The 9,823-nt window shown below is 34.4% G+C and overlaps 1 protein-coding gene across 3 annotated transcripts in view; it reads left to right on the top strand.

The window, feature by feature from the left end:
• The window catches only part of NR2C1 (nuclear receptor subfamily 2 group C member 1), a 43,903-nt gene extending 34,367 nt beyond the window's left edge, over positions 1 to 9,536 (top strand). For all 3 annotated transcript variants that reach the window (XM_041738380.1, XM_041738383.1, XM_041738382.1), the window contains 4 exons: positions 2,557 to 2,696; positions 4,109 to 4,246; positions 6,568 to 6,673; positions 9,020 to 9,536. In XM_041738380.1, the coding sequence (XP_041594314.1) occupies positions 2,557 to 2,696; positions 4,109 to 4,246; positions 6,568 to 6,673; positions 9,020 to 9,194 (559 nt within the window). In that variant the 3' untranslated portion in view covers positions 9,195 to 9,536. The remainder of the gene's footprint in view (positions 1 to 2,556; positions 2,697 to 4,108; positions 4,247 to 6,567; positions 6,674 to 9,019) is intronic.
• The last annotated feature ends 287 nt before the right edge of the window (positions 9,537 to 9,823 follow it).

Here is a 9,823-nt window from a genome sequence, read left to right on the forward strand (position 1 = left end):
CACAATAGTATGATGGCTTATTCCTCATTTGCCACTTTTCACCTTTTTTTTTTTTTGAGGTACTCATAACAATTTTGGTGTTCCTCTGCACCGTTACTCCTTAACCTTTTCTCTGAGCTTTCTACAACAAAGTCAGAGTACTTTCTTTACTACGAGTAGTAGCACAGACCAGAAAGAGCTTTGTTGTTGTTGTTGTTGTTGTTTAATCAGTTGGCTGTGTTCCTTTTCTTGTCCTGTGTCCACTAATTACCTTGGTTAGCTGATTCCTCCTTAAAACTTAAGAATCTCTCACTTACTGTCTCTCAAATAAATAAATAAATAAAATCTTTAAAAAATAAATGTCGTAGTATAGAAGTATAAAGTAAAACTTCATCCTCCGGGGGTAACTAACCCCACTAATTAACAATTTGGTGTCCTCCTACCAGGCCTTTTCAGTTCCCTATTTTAGCAATCCAATATACAGTTGCATATCCTATTCTTTGTCTTTCTCTTTACAGTTGGATTTCTTCTTATGTCAGCACATGTAAATTTATTCTTAACAGTTACCTAGTATTCTCTTTTACAGGATCTACTATTGATTTACTCATCCTTCATTAGTAGACATTTGGGTTCTTGTTAATTTTCTTTGTTACTCTAACCAGTGCTGCAGTACTTACTGTAAATATAATATATATTTGTAAATATAATTTACCTACTTTGTGTATCTCTATAAAATAGATTCTTATAAGTGGAATTGCTGAGTCTAACAGAGTGTATGTTCTAGTTTTTAGATAGATAGGGACTATTAAATTGTCTTCCAAAAAGATGTTGAGTCAGTTAACATCAGCAATGCTTATATGAGAATGAATGCATATTTCCTCAATTCTGATTTCAAGGGATCCCTGGGTGGCTCAGCGGTTTGGCGCCTGCCTTTGGCCCAGGGCGCGATCCTGAAGTCCCAAGATTGAGTCCCACGTCGGGCTCCTGGCGTGGAGCCTGCTTCTCCCTCCTCCTGTGTCTCTGCCTCTCTCTCTCTCTATCATAAATAAATAAATCTTTAAAAAAAAAAAATTCTGATTTTAGCTGTCTTTTCTGATACATGAAAATAGTATCTTGTTCTCTTTTCTTTGATTTTAAGATTTAAATTTTACATCATTTTTTATTTGGAGATTTGAAAATACTGATTTTTTTTTTCATTTAAAACTTCACTTTCAAATAGATTTTGATTGCCATAAGAAATTAGCAGTACCCTAGATCTTTTTAAGTTTTTCCCATCTTTCTCTACTCAGATGTCAGCCCCTCAGATAGGCCTTCTCTAGCCCCCTTACCTGAACACTCCCCCCCCCCATTTTTATACATCGCCCTACTTCATAGTAATGTAGAATTTTATTACCTGAAAGTAACTTAATGTATATATAACCATTTGCATGTGTGTATAATATTTATATAAAATATTTGAAATGGTATTTTTTATGTTTACCTTCTGTGTCATGGAGGCAGACTTAATCCTTCCTGTTTATTGCTATTTCTCCAGTGCCTTGAATAATGCCTGGCATATACTTTATGTCATCCTCTATTCACATAATTCTTATGTTTACATCTCATAATAACTCTGAGCAGGGTATAGGACATACGGTTTCTCTTCATTTTATACAGCTGAGCAGCTGAGACCTGGGAAGCTTATTAGCCAGATTTCAAATGGATAATTAGTGGATGATCTAGGTTTTAAAACCCTGGTTGATTTCTATTCTAGTATTTTTTCTACTCTCTCATGCTCTTGAGATTTCTTATTCAGAAATTCAGGAGAGGGACCTTTCTTATTTTCATTACTCCTAGCAAAATCCTCAGTATGTCATGTATAGGGATACCAATATCACATCTGAAACATAACTTAGAGAATAAACCATTTCTCCCAGGAAATCATTTGCTTACCTATCATCAATTCATTCCAATTACCTTTTCTTTAAAAAACATTAGCCTTCATTTAAAGCAGAAAAAAACTTGGGAAAGTTTTTAATGTATGCTTTTGCTTTTAATATTGTTTAAAATAATCTTTATTCCATCTGTTTCCATGAAATGTAGAATTAAAGCCCCAATTTTTAGTCCCAAATTCTACCTGCAACTGTTTTTGTTTTGCTTTTGAAGGTTTATTTATTTATTTTAGGGAGTACACGCAAGTGGGAGAGGTAGAGGGAGAGGGAGAGAATCTCAAGCACACTCTACACTGAGCACAGAGCCCAACAAAGGGCTCAGTCTTATAATCCTGAGATCACAACCTGAGCTTACACCAAGAGTCAGACACTAAACTGACTGTGCCAGCCAGGTGCCCCTGAAAACTACCTGCAACTGTTCTTATAAACTGGCTGATTAAATAATAAGCTAGCTAACAATTAAATTTCTAAGTCTTCTTCATCGATTGCTATCAGTTATACAAAAGGCAATTGATCAGGTCCATGTCCAGTGATCTTTCTAGGATAATTTTAGTTCAGTAATATTTTTAAATAAAAGAGTCAGTTGTAAAATTTATAAAATACATGTTAATATCTGATACGTGTTTGTTGTGTTTTGTTCTAATAGGCAAGAAAATAGCATATCATTGGTGAAAGCTTATTGGAATGAACTTTTTACTCTTGGTCTTGCCCAGTGCTGGCAAGTGATGAATGTGGCAACTATATTAGCAACATTTGTCAATTGTCTTCACAGTAGCCTTCAACAGGGTAAGGAACATTTTATATTTTCTTTTTCCAGGCTATCAGAGGAGGCAGGGTGTCAGTTCTACAAAGTATATTATCATTAAAATCAGATAGCTAATTAATGTTTTAGATACCAACAGCCTTTTTACTAGTGGTAACTTTTACATTTTGATGAATTCATCCATTAGTCACCTAAAAATATTTTCAAAAGAGCATAACAAAACTGAAAAAATTATATTTTTAAGTCTGACAGGCTGCTTCTGACTAAGCCCTTTGATTTTTTTGCATACTTGAACATAGGTACCAAAGAATCCAGGGTTAGCTTACATAGAGGTGATCAGATATTTTTAAATACATACTTCCCACCAATTTTCAAACTTTTTTTTACTATAGTCCTTTGAATCCCAACATAGGCTGATTTTTTTTTTTTTAAATCCGTTCATTGGGATGTATTCTCTCATGTAAATAGTACTGAAGAGTCACAGAATAGTCTACTCTTGTATCTTTTCTTGATGCCATGGTAATTACAGCTTTATTTGAAGAAACAGGGAATCATTGATTTATAAATGTTTAACTTTAAATTGGCTTGTGACTAACCATGAGCATGTCCCATCTTCAAATGAGAAGAACTGCTTTTTGAATTTAGGAATAATTTACAAATTGGGAATTATGTTTTATTTCCTTAGCATGTCTCATTTCTCATTGTTTTACATTATTTTTAAATCATCTGCTTCCACTTCCTGTTTGAGGGCAGAGAAGTCATTAAGATGATTGATTAACCGCATCATTAACAGTAGATATGCTAGAATTAACACTATTCCATCTTATTTATGGACTCCTAGTCTTGATTAATTTATCATGAATTTGTAAAGGATTATAAATAGCCTACTTCACTAAAGCTATAGTTGGCTAATCAGATGTATTTTAAACATAAACACAATAAAATTTTTTATGAAACTTTATTATATCAACTTTTCTTTGGTCTTGGCAGTGTTTTTTACCAAGTATTTGTTTTTATTTTAGTAGTATTAGTAACTTTAAAACATCAAGGTGCTTTTGCTCATTTTTTTCAACCAATTATAAACTTAAATAAAATCGTGTTATCGAAATTTGGGTCTTTTGTAGGCCAGTTTTTCAGGAGGTTATCTTTACAGCTTATCTTTCAAAGGTGTATCTTGAAACACTAAATTTGTTGGGATTTTGTTTTGTTTTGCTAACAGCTTGGGGTTTTTTTTGTTTTTTGTTTGTTTGTTTTTGCTTGAATGAGCAACGGCTGAAGATCACTAATTAGTTTCATCTTTACTTGCAGAGATATTTAATTTTAAACACTGACAGATTGGTTATATTCAAAGCTAGAAATTAATGAGAAGGAATTACTTGGTTAAAAAATTTTAGCCAAAAACTAGAAGTTGTCATTTATTTATTTGTTTTTAAAGATAAAATGTCAACAGAAAGAAGAAAATTATTGATGGAGCACATCTTTAAGCTACAGGAGTTCTGTAACAGCATGGTTAAACTCTGCATTGATGGATATGAATATGCCTACCTGAAGGCAATAGTACTCTTCAGTCCAGGTACATACATATTTACTTCTTTTTTAAAATATAGTATTTGTGGGGCACTGCTAAGTGTCTACCCTCAGCTCAGGTCATGATCTCAGGTCCTGGGATCAAGCCCCACATTGGGCTCCTTGCTTAGTGGGGAATCTGCTTTTCCCTCTGCCCTTTTCCTTCCTGTGCCCTCTAATGCTCGCTCGCTCTCTTAAATAAATAAATACAGTCTTGTAACACATAGTATTTGAGGGTATGGAGAAATCAAAATATCATACATTGCTGGTGGGGATGTGAAATGATGCAGTTAAAGTGGAAACAGCCCAAGTGTCCATCAACAAATGAATAAACCAGATGTAGTATCCACATACAGGGGAGAATCAGTCAGCCATTAAAAGGAATAAAATTCTGATACATGCTACACCATGGTTGAAAACAGTACAGTAAGTGGAAGAAGTGAGTCACAAAAGACCACATTTTATATGATTCCATTTATATGAAATGTCTAGAATGGGTAAATCTGTAGAGACATAAAATAGATTCATAGCTACCAGGGATTAAGGGGGGCGGGTGCATAGAAAGTGACTCCTAGTGGACAGAGAGTTTCTCTTGGGGTGACAAACATGTTATAAAATTCAGTCATAATGACAATTGCTGCACAACTCTGGATATACTAAAAACTATTGAATCACACACTTTAAATTAGTGGATTTTATGGATGGTAGGCATTTATCTAAGTACGAAAAGGAAAGAAATCATTGAAATGACATAATTTTGTCCACAACAACATTTGAGTTCTTAGGCATATTTTGGTAGGCATCATTAGAAGGCAAAGGTGAGTATTGGTTTGTTAATGGGTTAAACTTAGAACCTCTTATTAGAGTTACCAAAGGATAGAAAAATGTCTCTTATTTTCTTGCCATTTCCTGCCAGTTTCTAGCATTCACATTGTAAAATGACAGTTCAATGATCAATTTATGAATAAGAAAAATTTATTCTTTCAGATCCTATATTTTTTATTTTGGTATATATTTCTATTCTGTACATGATAATAAAATTACCTAAGGAAACTTGCATCTTAAACTCAGTGATACCAGTATGACAAAGCTTTTTTTCCTGTTTCTTACAGTATTTCATGTAAATTAATGACATGTACTTCCATTTTAATCACAGCCAATTTGCCACCTTCATTTTCTTTAAAATTGAAAGAACATAAATTTGATTTAATGCAATTTTATTTTATTAGATATTACCAATATTTTCTATTTAATTTTTATTCTCGTTAGAGCAGTTTCCCATGTTTTTCAGTATTGCCTAAGTTCTCTTACTATTCCCATTTTTGTGAAATTTTATAGTGACTATTGAAATGTTTATATAGTTTCCTCTTTCTGCATTATAGTTTTTCTGATAGAGATACTGTCCATAGTTTGATAATTTCAGACGTATATTTTTACCTAGCAATGATCCTAACAATGATGAGGGGGTTCTAATGAAAAAAAAAATAGCATAGAATATAATCTGCAAATATTTCATTGGATTAAAGTGCTTCTTTAATGAAGCTCATTTTATTTTTTTGTTCCTGTTGAAGCAAAATGATCAAACTCCCTTCCATGGCTTTTGGAATAGAGAAAACTATTTTAGTAGAAACCAGTGATGTCATTTATGTTTTAGAATATGTATATGAAACAAAATAGTTTTAAGGGTTTAAAGTACAGGGGCACCTGGGTGGCTCAATCAGTTAAGCCTCTGCCTTCTGCTCAGGTCACGATCCCAAGTTCCTGGAATAGAGGCCCATAGCTGAGCTCCCTGCTCAGCGGGGAGTCTGCTTCACCCTCTCCCTATGCCCCTCCCCTTGATTATTCTCCCTCTCTCTCTCTCTCAAATAAATAAAATCTTTAAAAATAAATAACTTTTTTAAAAAGGGTTTAAAGGGCAGCCCGGGTGGCTCAGCGGTTTAGTGCCACCTTCACCCCGGGGCCTGATCACAGGTCTCCAGGATCAGGTTTCCTGGAGACCCAGGATTGAGTCCCGTGTCAGGCTCCCTGCATGGAGCCTGCTTCTCTCTCTGCCTGTGTCTCTGCCTCTTTCTCTCTCTGTCTCTCGTTCTCTCTCTCTCTCTGTCTCTCATGAATAAATAAAATCTTTAACTTAAAAAAAAGGGTTTAATATACAGTGTCTGGCATTTAGTAGGTGAATTACTAAATATGTTTGTGGAGTGAGAGAACCATGCATAGGATAGTGCTTTTTTTTTTTTTTTTTAAACATACTTCCCACCCCCTCTATCTCACCTGTCCATATTAAATGAGATTCAGAACTAGGGTAACATACATTCTTTAATGTTTCAGATCATCCAGGTCTAGAGAACATGGAACAAATTGAGAAATTTCAAGAAAAGGCATATGTGGAATTCCAAGATTATATAACGAAAACATATCCTGATGACACCTACAGGTATCTAAAAGTTAAATACTATCTAATTAAATCCATCTTAAAACTTTTTGTGAATCTATTACTTCATTATTTTCCATTCTAAGTGTAAATCAGTGTTTTTAGTCAGCAGACCTTTGAAATAGTTAATGCTACTAAAAGCAGAAGTGCATTGTTGTAGGTGATTTACAGGTAGTATTTCTTGGCATTTCTTACAATTTATAGGAGACTTGAGCAGAGAAAGCCTAGCTTGCTCAAGGTTGCACACCCGTAGCAGGCCTACCTGGGAACTCAGGTTACCTGACTCTAGTGCCCAAACTCTGTTTTCTTCAGATGAAGTAAAGGATGTTAGTGAAAGGGAAAAAAACAGGAATAAATGAATAAAAACACCATTTGACTATTGTATAAATAATTTAGGAATTTGGTTTATGGTATTTCTATCAAGGTATTTCTTGAATACTAAGGTATTCCCTTGAAAAGAAATTTTTTTATAAGATCAAACTTAATTTTTGAAGAGGGATGGTATTGGAGAGTAGTTAAGCACATGGCTGTCACAGCCAGAAGACCAGGGCTTGACTCCTGACCCAGTCACTCACTCACTATATGTATGACCTTAGACAAGTTATTCAACTTCTGTGTTTCAGTTTCTTTATCTGTAAAATGTAGATAATAGTACCCACAATTCGTGTAATGATTAAATCAGTTAATGCATGTAAATAGCTTGGGACAGTGCCTATTGTATAGTGTATTATATTGCATATCATGTAACATATATGTATGATATAATAAGGGCTATATAAATGTGTTTACTATTATTAATTTAACATGCTTCATATTAATAAAATAAGGTAAAATAATTTTTTACAGATACTACATAGTAGGTTTATAAGCCAGTTCCATCATGAAAACCATCCTTAGTTTACCTAACCAGTTTTCCTACCAGTCTTATTGCTGCAACTCAGGTGGTAGAACAGACAAGAATTGGGTAGTTTGAGGAGAGTAGTGGCTACAAGAAAGTAACTTAATCCTCTTTTCAGTTGGTCTCAGATGTTAGAGTGCAAGGCCTTAGAATACAGGAGGGTTACACATACCCAAGCTTTTTGGAAAGTTAGATTTTTTATTGTTGGTTTTGTTATGATTGTTCTCAGTTTTTAAAGTTTGAAAGTTGTTTTATATCTCAATGTACAAATGTAGTATTTAAATTTTTCCTCCTTGACATACAGCTGGTTTGCTGACCTCAGTTCCATTAGGATCCACATACTTCGACTAATCTCTGGAATTCTCTCAGTTTCTTATATTCTGATTTGTTTAAAAATAATAAATTATCTTTGGATAGCAGTTTTCAACTTATACCTTATGCAGTGTATGGTTTTGCCTTTAAAATCCTCAGTAGCATAGAAACTAGTAGGAATCATTTCATTGATCTTTACCACAACACAGAGAAACCAGGAGTAAGTGGCTAACACTCATTCACATAAGTAGAGAGGTCGTTGAATCAAGATTGGAACCAATGGTCTTGATTTTGTATTCTGTGCTCTTCCCAGTAATAACTACTGCCTGTTTTACCATTTCCATTTGTTTTTTGATAACCATTGAGCCCCATGTGTCTTGATAACACAAAACATTGCTCTTCTTACAACCTCAACTGAGTCTCTAAGCCATTCTTTTTTTTTTTTTTTAAAGATTTTATTTATTTATTCATGACAGTCACACACAGAGAGAGAGAGAGAGAGAGAGAGGCAGAGACAGGCAGAGGGAGAAGCAGGCTCCATGCACCGGGAGCCCGATGTGGGATCCGATCCCGGGTCTCCAGGATCGTGCCCCGGGCCAAAGGCATGCGCCAAACCGCTGCGCCACCCAGGGATCCCCTCTAAGCCATTCTTAAGTATATAATTTGATCTCTGCTTTAATAACTTAGTTCCATGGTGGAGCACTTGGGTGGCTCAGCCGATTGTGTCCAACTCTTAATTTCAGCTCAGGTCATGATCTCAGGGTCATGAGATCAGCCCTCTGTCAGGCTCTGCACTCATTGGGGAGTCTGCTTGAGATTTTCTCTCTCTCTCTCAAATAAACATATCTTTTTAAAAATAAATAAGTAACTTAGTTCCATGGCCCATATGGCCAGGCAGAGGCAACACAGTGTAGCAGCTAAGAGCAAGGCTTTCCTACAAAGTCTTATCCACTGCATTTATATCCAGATGATTGTCATACCCTCTAAGGCTTGAAAATACTTAAGTTATTTTAACTCTTGACAGATCTTTGTTAAATTACACCACAACCAATATACATACAAAAATTATTCATATTTTTCTACTGAGTTTCTTTTTGATTTACACTCTTGTTTTTTCCTTTCCCTTCTTTTACTTTTAGGTTATCCAGATTACTACTCAGATTGCCAGCATTGAGACTGATGAATGCTACCATCACTGAAGAATTGTTTTTCAAAGGTCTCATCGGCAACGTACGAATTGACAGTGTCATCCCACATATTTTAAAAATGGAGCCTGCAGATTATAACTCACAGATAATTGGTCACAGCATTTGAAGGCTGAAATAGCACTACAAACCTTACTGTTGTTCCCCAGAACACAAGAAGATACCAAATTGAACTCATTGCTTCCAGGGTATCAGGAAATTTTGACTTTAAAGAGTAACCAAAAACCCAAGGTGTTTTTTTTTTTTAATTTTAACTTCTTAAGAATTTTTTTAAGTGACTGACAGGTAACAGGAATTAGAATTTCCCTTCCTGTCTTATTTAAGTGAGTAAGAAATACTATGAATTTATTCTTGGTTAAGATGACACCTTAAGCTATCACTTCTTGGCATCTAAACTAAGATCACTCATTACATTTTATCTTATAAACAAATAAATTAGTTTTTTTTTCCAGAATTGTGTTCTATTCATGTTTTTCATTATGAACTAGTATAAACACTTAATCTTCAGAAATCCCTAAGGAGGATTTCCTTGCATTTTTACTTTTCCATAATATAATCTGTTTGTTTTAATTACTATGTAAAAGATTATTTTATGCTCAGTGGTATAATAACATTAGAACCATAGGAAATAATAATTGGATATATATTTTTTGTCTTTTGTGAATATATGACACCATTAGCATATAACACTCATTGCTGGCAATGAGACATAGGCCTACATGAAATTTCAAGACTTAT

Source organism: Vulpes lagopus, chromosome 23, assembly GCF_018345385.1.
Source record: "Vulpes lagopus strain Blue_001 chromosome 23, ASM1834538v1, whole genome shotgun sequence".
Lineage (NCBI taxonomy): Eukaryota > Metazoa > Chordata > Mammalia > Carnivora > Canidae > Vulpes > Vulpes lagopus.